Source organism: Lethenteron reissneri, chromosome 24 (genome assembly GCF_015708825.2).
Source record: "Lethenteron reissneri isolate LAM-NWPU_2019-01 chromosome 24, ASM1570882v1, whole genome shotgun sequence".
NCBI classification, from domain to species: domain Eukaryota; kingdom Metazoa; phylum Chordata; class Hyperoartia; order Petromyzontiformes; family Petromyzontidae; genus Lethenteron; species Lethenteron reissneri.
In genome coordinates, this window is record NC_083802.1 from 12502164 (window position 1) to 12517495 (window position 15332).

At 46.8% G+C, this 15332-nt stretch overlaps 1 protein-coding gene across 2 annotated transcripts in view; it reads left to right on the top strand.

Annotated features, from left to right (window-relative positions):
* The first annotated feature begins 9177 nt into the window (after window positions 1–9177).
* Window positions 9178–15332, top strand: part of LOC133346609 (nuclear receptor ROR-beta-like) — a 140767-nt gene continuing 134612 nt past the window's right edge. For both annotated transcript variants that reach the window (XM_061558296.1, XM_061558297.1), the window contains exon 1: window positions 9178–9679. In XM_061558296.1, coding sequence (XP_061414280.1) covers window positions 9454–9679 — 226 coding nt within the window. In that variant the 5' untranslated portion in view covers window positions 9178–9453. The remainder of the gene's footprint in view (window positions 9680–15332) is intronic.

Below are 15332 nucleotides of genomic sequence, written 5' to 3' on the forward strand. Positions count from 1 at the left end.
TTTAGCCCACCGGTGTGTTGAAGCGTGAAACCACAGTGAACTATTAGTCTTTTGTCAACGTGACACTTTTTTACTGATTGGCCGTGTCGGGTGGTGGAGGGTTACGACACATTTATAAATAACGCGATCTAAACCCAAAAACGTTGATTATTAATAACATTGGTCGCGAAAGCCTCACACGTGTTCAACTGGGATATGAATGATGGCATAAAGAGGTGGATGAGGAGTCGTTTTGCCAAACTGATCTTGATAATGAAAACTAACATCCCACTGCCATAAAGAAGAACATTTTTCATCAGTGTATGTCACCCAATGTGATCCATGTTTTTATCTTCACGGTTATTATTTTTGAAACATTTACTATTTCACATTGGCAGCGAGTCTTTTACGATTGAATGCACGGCGAACGCGCCGACTTCTCCCGGGCAAAAAACACTCACGGCACTCCGCCACCAGAAAGTAAGGACGTTTCTAACGCTGTCTCGTGGAAGCAACCGCAATGAGCAATGGAAATGAAACACGTTGAAACAAGAAAGCGAATGCACTCGACAGGAACAATAGTTGCCACGTCCTGAGCCATAATTCTTCCAGCAAACCCGGTAAAGCCCTGAAGCTCTGTGACGCTGTGGGATCACGGTAACAATTCTCTGAGCACTAAGTAATTAAATGTGAATGCTCAGGTGTTGTGTTTGTGTTGTCACTTGCTCTTTTCGCCTGTTATGAGCAAAATTAAGCAGGTTGCAGTTATCATTATTGTGATTACTTAATTAAATCTATTTTTTCCCATGCTTTCAGATGCAGTATTACGATATTTACGACTTGGAAACGCACAAAGACACGCGTATGGGGTGATTTGAAAATGGGACAGAACTCAAATAAAAAAGGTCGTGCCAAAATATCAACCTTAGTCTAAACGCCAACTTCATTTGTAATAAATCCATCTATTAGATTCGCCTGGCCATACAGGGATGTGATAATGTTAATGCTTAAACTATATATTCAACTCTGTGTTTGTTTTCTCAATTGAAAGGATGGCTGATGGAAGAGACTGGTGACAGAATGACAGCCAAGTGAATAAATACAGATCACGACCATCAAAGAGATGGAGCAATGAGATGAGTTCATGTGCAGGACTGAAATGGATCGTGGAACTGCATGATTGTAAGGGATGGCGATGGTATGGGAAGGCTTTATCCAGCAGTGGATAAACCATGGCTTATGCTGATGACATGGCAGTAACCCAGGTTGCTATTTGAAAAGCAATAGATGGGTCGATTGTACATTTCTACCTGAGAGGCAATATCTGGACATGCCAATAATTAATTTTCTTTTTCTAGTTTGGCCATTTTTATACGAAGAATCGACGGAAAAGTGTCTTTTGCCAATGTAGATATCCTACACACTGTTTCTGAATAGGCTCTCACACAGTTATAACAAGAACATTGACGTATTGATTGATATTTACAGCCTAATGTATATCCACATTTAGTTGTTCAACTGTTGTATTGATTGGGTTTACAACATTTGCTTTATATATAACATTGTATTTACTCTGACTTGTATTACTGAACTGTACTGTGTTCCACCATCATCTCCAAACTAAGCTTTAACTTTGGCCTTGTCTGTATGATTCAGATGACTAGCACGGTTGGATACGTACGATGCGAAAGAAGTTCAACATTCAATACATACATGCATGGCAGGGTTTAGTCGTTGGCTGGTAGGTTTTTTTTTCTTTCGAGAAAGGAGGCACCATTGAGACAAGTTTGAAACTGATGCGATAGTTGTCAGAATATACAGTCGATTAAACATTTGTTTCAGAAAAACATTTAAAGCGTGCATATGTACCTTCTGTGTTCCATTGCATGAAACGAATGGGCGCTGTCGTGGAGTAATGGTCAGTACGCTTGACAAGCAATCCAGGGGTCACCGGGTCGGTCTCCCGGTGCGAGGGTTGAAACAAATAACGGGGCAATTTGTTTTTAATCGCCTTGCCCCCGCCTGCCTCTGTCCACCAAGCAGTATGAACGGGCACACCGCGGTTAGTTGATATGGTGGGTTAGTGTGGGTGTCCTCCACCTCGTCCAAGATTGCGTGGCCAAATTCCCCTCCTCCTGAGAGGCTACCGAGAGCTCCGTCGACAGGAGGCATCTTTTTTTGCTAGCAGGGGGGTGAACGAGATATTGCAGGGCTGCACCTTTACAATGTTATCGTGGACCGAGGTGAATAAAGGACTGTATTCCCAATCTCCCTGCCTCTCTTTGCAGCCAGCTGTCACCATTAGCTCGTTATCAACGGTGGATGTACACCGCCCGCTTATCCACCCTCTAACAACAACGCTTCTCGGCTACTTGAACGTGTGTGTGTGAGTGAGCAAACAGCATTTGGGTGACCTTAATTTCATCCCGTTCATCTTGATTTTAGCGTGGTGCAGGTGAAGCGATTGTTGTGGGGAAAAAATAAAATCGAACGGGAATATCACCACGTTTTATTACTTTAGTCTCATATGCTGCTTTAGCGCAAGACGCAAATGAAGTTTATAGAGGATATACAACCATACCCAAATGAATATTTCATTAAAATGCACCTTGACAAGCTTGGGACAAATTCCCCGGCATGGTACTCATCTCGGCATTAAAAATATATATATAATTGGACCCAACTGCTCGCTTGCCTAATTTTTTGGTATTATGCGAAAAAATATAATTTTACTCTGGCAAGGCCATTTAATTTTGCTTAAAAAAAAACTTGCAAGCGTTTTCCCTAAACTCCACTTAGCGATAATAAACATGTTTGAATTGATGAAACTTCAATGATAATTCAAGAGCAGGTATTATTTTGAGCGGCGCGTTAATTTTGGCGCCGCCAGATGTTGGTGTTGAGGAGTGCGTGTTGAGGTTTAGAGAGATGGGAATTGGCTGCGCTGTGTGCAAGTCTGCTATGGGAGAGAGAGGAGAGAAGAATAGTGCGGTGGGGGGTGGGGATGGAGACTATTCGGAGATTGTACAAATTCCCTATAGTGTATAGATCCCAAGCATCTTCCCAATTTGACTGTGAATATCACGTTCCAAGAAGCATACGTCTCGCATTTTGGTCATTTGAAATCATCGCGATTTTGCCCCACGGGTATGGAAATGCCCCTTTATTTTCTCGTTTCACCTCCTCAAAGGTGCTGCATGATGAAACGCTGTCTCCTTTGTGTTAGAGACACAGATGCCCCCCATACAACCTGAACGGACTGTTGGGACAAGTGTTGTTAGGTAGCAACCTATGAAGGCCGGCAAGGCACACGAGGGGGTGGGTGGCCAGCATCACGCCCGGCCGCCTTTCTCTCCGCAGTGGCGATGTTTACACATCCCACCAGGTACTAATTTAAGGCTTAGTCGACCTAGCGGAGGCCCAGGACCGTTTCAGATAATCGTCACTGGTGTTGGCCTTGAACGGGAATCGAACTCGGCTCAGCGGGTTCGTAGCGCAGCGCGCTAACCGCTACTCCATCACTCCCCACTGCTAGAGGCACACACACACACACCCCCACACACAAAAACAACCCCTTTAACCTAATCAATCAAAAGCTCCCCAAGAAAATGCTGAGCTGTAAGTAGATGGCACTCTCGCACACCCCCCATTAGTCCTGTGTTTAATTGAGAGGGGTCGGTCCTAGCAAGGCATGTTGGGGTGGTCGGGGGTGTTTTGGGGGTGGGGGAGGGGGTGTGTTTGGAAGCATTCGCGAGTTGTGAACTCGTATTATGGTAAATTCGGTCGGCACGCTGCAGGCCATGTGCAGGGTGGAGGGGTGGAGGGGGGAAATAGCGGGCGAGTTGTCACGTGTCGAGCGGTGTGCTGTCCCGCACTTAAGCTGCCCTGAGCCCAGTTTACCTTCACCACTGACTGTGGCCGCAGACCGGAGGGGAGAGAGAGCGAGCGAGCGTACGTTGTCTGGCAAGGGGTGAGGATGACAGGCCACGCAAGGGAACAACGGCCGCGTCTATTAACTATTCGTCTCGGTCGCTTAAATTATTCAATCTCTTTATTCACTTACACGTTTGAGCATCGGTGTTAAATTACATTTTTAGGGGTGGTGGTGGTGGTGGTGGGTGGGGGGGGATGACAACTTTATTTATAATCAACTGAGATATACGCTCGTGGGGTTGTTTTTTCTTTGCTTTTGTTTAATTGTTTTTTATTTACTGAAACGCGGCCGAATAAAATGGAAAATCGATAGGTTTCTCTGAAGTTAAATCAATTTATTTTTGTTTTAATATTCGGTATGTCGATATAATTAGCTTGAGGTGGGTGGAGGGGTAAAGAAGTCCACTAGTCTCATATCCCAAGCACAGTGTTCTTCATTTGCAAGGCCCGCGGGCCACTGAAAACACCCCTTCCCCACCCCACCCATCATCGTGATGTCAAACCCCAATGGTTTCAAATGTGTGGCGGCCCTCAAAACGCCGATGTCTTGTCGGCGAAAGTGACCCACCCTTCTGAAAATGAGTGAAGAACGCTGCTCAAGCACATCAGCTGCCGTGCACAATTACACTGGCGCCGATGGCAAGCAAAGTGCGGAGAGGCACGCGCACGAGATGAGCTCCCCCCGTGCGCGTGTGTGGCTTAGCGCAGGTGGTGGGCACATTCACGCGTCCAGGCCGCTGACGATAACAATGTGTGTGGCAAAGCGAACGTCGTGAGATGTTGTATCTCGGTCAATGTTGCGGACAGAATGTATGGCACGCTTTGGTTTTGTTACAAATGTCGGTACGATCATTGAAATCCACTATCCACCACTTTTACAATCACCATGATCAGCCATAATCTGATGATGATGATGATTTATGAAAACCTCCCCAAGCAAGCCGTGATAATACTCTGTCGCCTGAGTTGATCGCATCGCTCAATTTCCATGGTTTTAGGTGCTTCGGTCAGTGTCCGAGTTGCGTCCAAGTTGCTTCTTGAATTTTTGTGGACGTTGTGAATCTACATTTTTTATTCTTCACTTTTTTGAGCCATCACATTACTTTATTGTTGTTAAGGACAAAAAAACGAGCACTTGAGTGACGTAATAAAACGAGTAAACACTTGCTCTGGCAAGATATGACAATGCAATAGTGCTCGGTGTGCCATGTGTTTTTTATTTTCACGAAAAACCTAATAAAATGATTTACAACATTTCAGGAGATAAAATTAATCCACACTCATAGCCACAAATTGTGCAAGGGCAAGAAACGCTGCTAATAAAATGAAGTTAGCTGTTGATGCTCCGCAGATTGCATTTGACTGTTAATATCCGCACTCCCTTGACTTTCATCTTTTGTGCTCCAAATCCATGAGCAAGGACACCCCCTAAATAGATTTTGCAATTTGTAATATTTCATCAAGTGGATCATCCACGTGCATATTGCTCACAACACAACGTGAGCGCCGTGCAGAAGTATTTGCACGGATACTTCGGCAATGCTGATCAGATCGGTTAGGAGAGTTTGAGTACCCACAATGTATCCCACCAAACGTTATCTGCTACTTCACTTACTGCCATGCACACACTGACTGAGAACGTTCTTAGTGTATATTCCCTGCTGTGATAAATGGATTAGAAACACAGACAGTGTAAAAAGGAAATGAAGCAGAAGCTGAAAAGTAAACAAAGAATCGTGGAGAGGTGCATGCTTGGAATTGCACCGAGAGGAAGAAGAAGAAGACATTGAAACGAGAAGACGCACAAGTTATATACGCAATTTTGAGATTGGGGGAGGACACGTCACGAGAAGGGATTATGGCTGTTGGTCGAGACTAATGATGGAGAGGCGCCAAAGGAGACAAACCTGCCCGAGAGCACGTGAAAAGGTCGCGCTCATTACACACAAAGTGCCTGCCACAAAGTGCTTGCCACAAATGAACCACAATACCTCGCTGATTTCGTCAATGAACATAAACCATGACGCGAACTCCGGTCATCTTCGCAGCGGATTATTTTGGCTCGCCATCGAAACAAAGACGGCCACCGCGTAACGCGCTTTCAGATGCGCTTCTGCGGCCGTCTGGAACGCTCTTTTTTTCCGATATTAGGAAGCCACTGGAGCTACGCACTTTTAAATCTAGATTGAAAACTCATTTCTTTATAACTGTTTTTTTGCGTTCAGTTTGTTATCCTTCCCCTGCACGTCCGATGAGCACGGTTGATCGTGTAAGGTGCGAAAGAAGTTCAAAATACATTCATATATATGTCCACCATGGAAATATAAGTAAGTATGAAATCAACTCAGGTGCAGATGCTTACTTGATTGTTGCATCGTGAAACCACGAGAGATAATGATGGCTTGGGGAGACTTTCATCCAGCAGTGTATTGACTATGTCTGATGACAAGGATGATAGCAAGACAGGTGAGGAATTAGCCATAAAATGATGACAGGGAAGTTCTGGGTACTTGGGTTTGACTGCAAAGCATGGGGGGAAAACTTTAGTGTGGCAATTAAAATTTAAATCCATTCTGATGACATTCAGACGATAAGGACAGCAGTGGAAAATGAGCAACCCTCCATCAAGCAAAGGCTGATGCACAGATCGAAGGGAGAAATATGTTCTGCAGTAAGCCGTGTGCAAGAATGGGTAATGAAGAGGTCAGAGAGGTAGGAAAAGGAGAAGCCTGGGGGGATCTTTAAAAAACAACAGCCATCGTGTAGACTGTAGAGCATCTATGGGTAGCTTGGGAAGTAGCAGTGGAGGGTTCTGAGAATTGAGATGACGTGGTCTTCAGTGCGAGCTGTGAATGATGAAAAGGAAGGTATCGCAGCCGTAGAGGCAGATGGTTATGAATGAATGAATGAGGGCTGCTGTAGCCAGAAGATCCAGAGAATTAATAAATGTAGAATGTGTTCCTTAGATGAAGGTAAGGAGGTCTTACAGAGTTTAGAAAACACGAAGGTCTCCCTGGGGTTGAGGATAGCGGGTTCAAAGATTAAAGGAGATCAAAAGTTAGGTGCCGTCAGCATGAAGATGCTGATCAATTTTGGAGCCAAACATACTTTTGCAAGAGGCAAGAGAGGAGAGAGATAAAGGACAAATATCCAGCCTTGAGGAATATCGAGCCAAGAGAGTCAGTGGGCGATTGACCTTGCCGAGAAACAGGAGCAAATAGGTGAGTGGAACCAGGATGAGGGTGTGCTAAGAGACTCGAATTCGGCGTTTGACAATACGGAGGATAACTGTTGATCGATGGTGTCAAAGGTAAAAACCGACGATAAGTAGAATAAGTGGAGATATGGAATCATGGTGAGAAAATGAGGGGAGGTCATTGGCCGCTCGCAGCAGGGCAGTAAATACTTTGTGTACCTGGCGTGCCATGGCTGCATAGACTAAGTGGACAGTATGTTGGTCATTGTGCAAATTTGCATGGATGTGATTATTGTTATTGTTGTTTATTGCCAGTGCTTTATAATGAAAAAATCACAAATTATTCACTCTGGCATAATTGATCTCCTAGCAAATTCATAATGTTGTCCTTTGATCAGCCGCTGCTGGTTGGAAGGCTTCTTCTATGCCATGACAATTGAGGCGGAATTGTTTGACGCTGCTTCGCCTTGCTGATAAGTGCTTGTTGGTGAAGGCTGAGAGAGGGTACGGGACCAGTTCGGATATAATTCGCCGTTGATGTTAGCCGTAGCCGGGAATTTAATTCAGGTTGGCGGGTTAATGACTCCTCGGTACGCTTTGCGAACGCTACTTCCCCATAAATGCTCCCTCTGTAAAGAAAACATAATAATGTTGTGCAATTACCTTTCCTAGGCATCCCTTGCAAATGACAATTAACATCAACGGGCTCGCGCACTTAGTTAATTACGTATTCGTACGTCAAAACTGGAAACCGTGAACTTGGAGTGTGATGGGCAAAAGGGTCTTCTAAAAAGCAGTATACTGATACGCCTGACGAAAGCAACGATGCATCTTAACGGGCTCTCGCCTGCTGTAAAAAAAACCCGATGCTGTCACTCATATTAGTTTCGTGAATGTTGAGACTGAAGGACTTATCAAAGACCCACACAAACACTAAGTTCTTCCGCACAAAGCTGATCATGAATCCCAGCGAACTGCTTGCTCCTCAAATGACACCGCATTATACTGTGATCTATTATATATATTTTTTTTTGGTGTGCCCAAGAGCGCTTGAAAGAAACTTGAATTTTGAAACTTAGCAGATCAAGGTGGAGGGACGGACATAGAAGGAGGGGACGGGAGGTGTCGAGAGCTGGGGTGGATGTGAGGTTGAGTTCGAATCGCGAGAGGAAGAGAGAGAGAGGAGAGAGAGCGGTGGGGGGGGGGGAGAGAACGAGCTCGTGCATAGTGGGAGAGAGAGAGGAGGAGAGTGGAGTGGGAGGGAGGGATTGTGAGACGCGAGTGCTACTCCTCTGTGTGAGCCGGGCACACCGCATGTGACGCACGGATTCGGGCTCCCGTGAAGCTGCCGAGCCGCAGTTCGCACGGCGCACACCGGGACCGATCTCCTGCGCGCCAACCCACTTCAGAGACGGCGGAGCGCGCATCCTCCTCCTGCTACATTGTTTGTGTGTGCGGTACACGCACGTGCGTGTGTGTGGAGTACACGTGCGTGTGTGTGGTGTACACGCACGTGTGTGTGTGTGCGCGCCGTGTGTCTACTATATTGCGCGCACGTGTGTGTGTGTATATATAAACGGATACAGGAGGCACTTCGCGCGCTTTGCGTAATTCGGTTAAAAGAACAAACGAGGCAAACGACGCACAAATTGACTGTGAACGCGCACGGCAAAAAAAGACTAATTCGGATTTACGCAACGTGCTACAGTCGAATACAACGATTGTACTCTACTCTCAACAATCACCCGACGACTCAACGGTTACCGTTATAGCAGATGTACAATAGAGCGAGAGCAGAGAGAGAGAGAGAGAAAAGTATCAGGCAATAAAATAAGTAACCGGTTAAATAAACCCCCGCATCGACAGCGGAGCGTGGAAGTTGAACGCGCGCGTCGGGAAGAAACGGGGGGAGGAGGGTCTGTGCTTTGCATTCGTCCGCTACGCTCTCGGGGGATCGAATGCACGAGCGCCTCTGTGCCTCGTTGCATTCATAGACAGCGGCGACGGCGAGGAGAGCACACGACGCTCGAAACACACAACGGACACACAGACGCACACAGAGACGCACGCACACACACACGCGCGCTCTCGCTATCTACACACGCGCAACGCACGCGCGCGCGCGCGCCGCCTTCACGATCGGCGCGCTCCCAGCCACGTCTCGCCCCGGCGAGCGCAAAAAAGGAACTTCCATCTTTATCGTTTGAGAAAACAACAACAACAACACCACCGGCGGGGTTGAAAGCAAACAAGCAACTGCTTTACCGCAACCACCTCGATCAGAAGCAGCAGTATCAACACCAGCAGCAGCAGCAGCGGCACCATCATCTACCACCATCATCATCATGATGGAGAGCGCGCATCAATCGCTGCTGCTGTCCACGGCCAACGCCAACCACACCACGGCGCCGCAGGCTCCAGCGCCGCCCCCGCTGCCCTCTCTGCCACCGCAGATGCCCGCGCACCACCCTCCCGTCGCAGCCGCGGCTGCCCCGGCGATCGAGAGCGGCGAGCGTCCTCCTCTGCCCTCGCAGCCAGCGCGCCGACCCAGGTGCCCAAGCAGCAGTCGAGGTACAAGCGCAGGGATGGTGGGGGCAGGGGGAGGCTGCCCGGCCAGGGCAAGCCGGTTTCCTGCCTTGGCTGGGATGGTATTCATGTTGGGGTTCGATGTGGAGATGTCGTTGTGGGTTGAAGGTTGAGGAAGAGGAGGGGGCCATGGGGTTGGTGGGGCAGCCCACGCGCGCGCCGGTCGGTCAGCACTCCCAGGTGTCCAAGTAGCAGTGGAGATGGATCCCGGGACGTTGTGGTGGTGGTGGAGGACTGTGGGGGAGGCTGGCAGGGTATGAATGTTGGAGTTCGGGTAAGGGACGGGGTGGGGGTTGGAGGTGGAGGAAGGACGGCATGAGGTTGGTCGTACAATAGGGTAGTTAAGGTCAGCAGAACGATGGTTGGTTAGGTCGTATGGCATGTAGAAGTAGAGGAGATGGAATGATTCCCTTCATGTTTGCGGACGGCCTCGTGTGGAGTTGCGTGTGTGTGTGTGAATAGCTGGAGTTGTTGTTGAGCCCATATTAATTATGACGGCTCACATTTTTGTATTTTTTTTAAATTATGTAACGGCGATGCCCAACTTAGCGAAAATCTCTCCAAACTCTGTGCATCTGTGTATTTGAGACGTGGCTCGGCTAAATACGCAAAATCAAGAATGTGTGCCTGTTGTAATTAAACTGTTACATTTTAAAGAAAAGCAGCTCAGACGAGCCTGGCAATTTGCTCATACAGTGAGGATATGTTTAGACAAGTGCCTTATACAGTATAATTTGTGTCCGCATTAATATGTATTCGTGCTTTAATATTTCAAAATATGTGTTTATATGCATTTAGCATAAGTGTGTATTTAATGGCCACAGACTTAAATCTACACATGTGTCCTGTACACACAAGCTAATACGCACGTGTAAGAGTGTATGACCGTGTACATGACATATACGAAATACAATTATACTCTTTGGTTCTTTCGGTAAAGTCACAATTCTTACATTTCCCTTTGCTATTTGCTTCCAGATCTACCTCGGTTTAAACGAGTCATCTCAATGTTTCTGTCGGCTACTTATAGTGAGAAAATAGACTTGACAGAGCATTGTGTGTGTGTGTGTCTATGAATGTGTGCCACTGTGCATTACCATCACCATAGGATACAGTGAACAGCTTCAATCAGTCGGGGTGGACACGCCAGGATGTATAAGGTCCATCATTAGGGTCGTCTCATCTCAGCTGTGTCTCTGCAAACCACATTTGTGTTGTGCACAATGTAATGTGACTGTACTATCCACTGTTGGATGAAGACATCTCCAATCCCTCTCGGTAGTGAGTGTTGCTGGACCAGACTTCACCACGCTGGTCAGTGTGATTTCAAAACAACAGACGGAAATATGTAAAAAAAAGAATACAGCCTCTGTGCATATGCAACCAAAAAAAAAGCCAGAATTTCCTAAAGAAGTGCACTGTGATTCTCTTAGCTTAGATCACCATTGAAATACACTTGAGCAAACGTGACCGGCTGACAACGGCAGTGATGCAGTGATGGATAAATGTGGACCGGTTTCATCTTCATTTGGGACTCATTATCACAGCAGAGTCAACCAAAACTCACGGCTGCACAGCCTGCCTCTGGGAGCTATGAATTGTATATGGAGCCTTCAACATCCACACTACGGGACCGATTAGCTTGGATAATGCCAACAATAATCACATCTGTAAATGAAGATAAAACGGCGTTCATAGTGCAGGCTGGAAATTTACAAGTTTCAAACACCGCACAGAAATGTGTAAATTGGCACATTTTGACGATGATCTAAGGCAACAGAGCCACATTGCACTTCTTCAAGAAATGTTGATTAATTTTTTGCAACAAAAATTGCACAGAAGCTGTGCACTTTTTTTTTTTGCTTCCTTGAACCCGATGATTTTCCAGCCTGCACAATTCTGTAACGATGAGTTTTTCTCGTCGTGAACAGATTTGATTGTCAGTGTGGGTTGGGGAAAAGTCGGGGGGGAGGGGAGAGGGGGGGTGTAACGAGGGAGGGAGGGAGGGAGGGGGTGCTTTTGGGCGATAGAGGACAGGTTGAGATATCACTCCGCCACTGATGTTTAGCCACCCGTCGGGAATCGAACTCAGGCTCAGAGCGCAGGGTGTGCGCGTGCACACCGAGTAGGCCACGCACATCAAAGACTCAACGTTGGCTGTAAAGCATACGACCGGCAATAACCCCCCCGAAGAGCATCGCAAGAGAAGCAGCAGCAGCAGCAAGGAAAAGAGCAATGCTTTTGCAAGCTGCACCCCACAGGCCAACGGTGACTGCAAATCCCAGCCTTTCCAAAATAACTCAACTGTATATGTTACATAACATCACTGTCCTGTTTGGGGAATAGCGCTTTGGTCTACACGCATGGAAACTGAACTTCCTACAGTCTCTGTTAAGGCAGACACACCCCGACTTGATGCCTGCATAATCCCCCCCCCCTCCCTTGCCTCTATGTTTCTGTGGCTATGATGTTTGTGTGTGTGTGTGTGCATTTTTATGGGGAGCGTTGGTGTAGCGGTTAGCGCGCTGCGCTACAAACCCGGTGACCCGAGTTCGATTTCCGCTCACAGCCGACACCAGTGACAATTATCTGAACCGGTCCTGGGCCTCCCTTAGGTCGACTCAGCCTAAAATGAGTAGCTAGTGGGATATGTAAAAACGTTGCCACTAGGGAGACAAAGGCGGTCGGGCGTAGTGCTGGCCACCCACCCCCTCGAGTACCGTGCCGGCCTCCATAGGTGCTCGCTAATAGCACTTGCCCCAACGGTCTGTTAAGGCTGTGTGTGTTTATGTGTTAAAGCGCTCTCTGCAAACACATATCCATCCAGTATTAACCAAAGTGCTGCTTTGAACACAAGCAGAGAAACTGAATGACAACCATACACATGAGATCCTTGACGATAGTTCGGGGTTCTTGTTGGGGGACTCAGAGCATCTCATGGATAGGAATATATGCACCCCCACCGACCAGAAGAAAGACTTATCACTGCTCTACATGTCGTCTTAGATAGACTGTGCATGTACCTGGCTCTAAGGCGTTGATACTTCACACGGTGCATTCATAGAGGTTTCTTCACATTTTACGCACGAATCCTGAATACTTTTTTTTTTAAACCCCATTCTGCGTTCCCCTCCCACCGTCAGCCAGCACGCCACCAAACCCTCCAAATCTCTTCTCGGAGGCAAGTACATGCAAGAATTCTCAGATAATGTGGAAATCCGCAGACTGAATATAGCGTATTCATTACAGTGCCGCCACCGTCATTGTTATGTAAAGGAGAGGGCGATGCAAGTTGGAGCTGGTGTGAGTGTTATCATCCTGCGCGTGAGAAGAGCGCCCCGTAGCGAGGTGCCTCTGGTTTGCCAGACGAAGACCGATACAAAGGTTTGGTTTGGGGAGGGGGGGGGGCAGTATTGGAGGGAGGGGGGTGGTAGCGCTATAAAAATAATAATACAGAAATTTAACCGGTCATATAAGCAACATGCAGTGTAACAATAATAATAATAATTTCCATAAACATATGCGTGACTGCCTACGGGTGCTGTAATCACTGCTCAGCACGGAATTTGGTGCCACAGTTCGAATAGGCCGAGCCAAACGGCCCCTGCGCTAAAGAAATAATTATCGGGTCGGTGCTAAGGCTTGCTTTAAAAAAACAAAAAAAAATCTTATTTAATTTATGAAATACCGAGCGAGCGAGCGAGAGCGTAGCGCCGCTCTCTCCGCGGCAATTGGCCGGGATGCGCTCTGGCCGACTCGTGTGCCCAGAGCTGTTCTGCCTGCTTAAGTTTCAAATCACATTTCAGGGCCTGAGTTGACAGTTACATATAGGAGTAGAGGCTGAGAAGGCTGTCCTTCCTTTGTAAATAATAGCACCGGTTTATAAAACGAGAGAGGGAGAAAAAGAGAAAATAAGTATATATCTCCGGCAATATACGGTCCTTCTTCGGAGACGAGAAACAGGCGGGGATGCCTCCTTATTCGAGATATTTCTGTGCACATATGAAACCAGCTGTCGAGGGGCAGATATAATTTGACCGCTGCTGCATTTTCACGTTTTTAGCCGTTCTTGTGCTGGCTCTGTCTCTTCCGATGTCAATGTGCCCAGATGGTAGCGCAAGATGGGCAGAACATGACCTACTGATCCATAAGCAGTCCATCATTCCTGTTTTGCCTGAGCCATGATGGACCCAGAGCCCACTTTGTAGAGGCTTGCCATTCACCCATGACGTCCTTTGCTGTGACATGCGGTTATTATTGGTACGTTTCCAAATCTGAGATCATCGTCCCTGAAGACATGCTTGCAAAAGCTGAAACTCGTGGTTGCAGAGTAAAAAAACAAAATCTAAAAATCACGAGACCGTTGATACTAATGTTTGTACGTTTACATAGACTCAAAAAAATTGCATTATTGCCATGTGTAGACCAAACTAACGGGAAAAAAAATACTGTAACACGGCTGATTTTCTTCTTCTTCTTCAATTTGTATTATTTACTCAGTAAAAGTCTCGTGGAATATTATGATTTTTTTTCGGTAGGATCCTGCTCAAGACGTTTCGCAATGCCCCTCTCGGGAATGTTTTTTTGCGCACGTGGGAGGGAACCAGAGTACCTGGAGAAAACCACGATGTTTGACTCGGACGAGCGAGCCGAGTTGGAAAGCACACTCAATCCTTTCCCACGCACACGCACATTGATCGTGTTGCAAGGGATGGAGACGCCGTCGAAGGGAGAAAATGAGCAGAACCCTCCTCGCTTTGCAGTACAACCTCGAGCGAAACTTTTTTTTTACGAGCCACGGCGAAACGGTGCGCATGTGTGCAATATTCCGGTTGTTGTTTTTCATGTTTGTATACACACACACACAGATAGAGTGTAATAATATCTTGAACAAGCTCACTGCGCGTCTGCAGACAAGCAATTATTGCAGGAGTGCAACAGCCAGTCTGGCACATTTGCCCAAAGTAGTGCTCATTCCTTTGACTCATTATCTAAGTAAATGCATTATTAAACACACAATTACATGGGCACAATTGATTCATTTACCATCTTGACCTGCTATCGCACTTTTTATAGAATTCTCTGCCGTTTTTTTTTATTCTGTGTCTTGCAAGCAATGTAACTTTGCATCGCGGAACATGGCTTATTCAAATGATTCATTTGTCATTTTATAAACAACTTTATGCCATTATTATGTAACGAGCAGGAACCCGCGGAATTTTCGCGAGGAATTTAGCAGTCTCCAATTTACGAAGGGGGTCTGTTCCGAAGACATACACACACACACTGACTTTCACACGGACACACAAAGATCCCCCGTATGGCCTTAACAGACTGTTGGGGCAAGTGCTGTTAGCGAGCACCTATGAAGGCCGGTACAGCACACAAGTAGGTGGGTGGCCAGCACTACGCCCGACCGCCTTTGTCTCCCCAGTGGCGATGCTTACACACCGCACCAGGTACTCATTTTAAGGCTCAATTGAGCTAGAGGAGGCCCGGCACCGGTTCAGAAAATCATCACTGGTGTTGGCCGTGAGCGGGAATCGAACTCGGGTCACCAGGTTTGTAGCGCAGCGCGCTAACTGCTACACCAACGCTCCCCATAAAAATACACACACACACGCTTTGTACAGACACA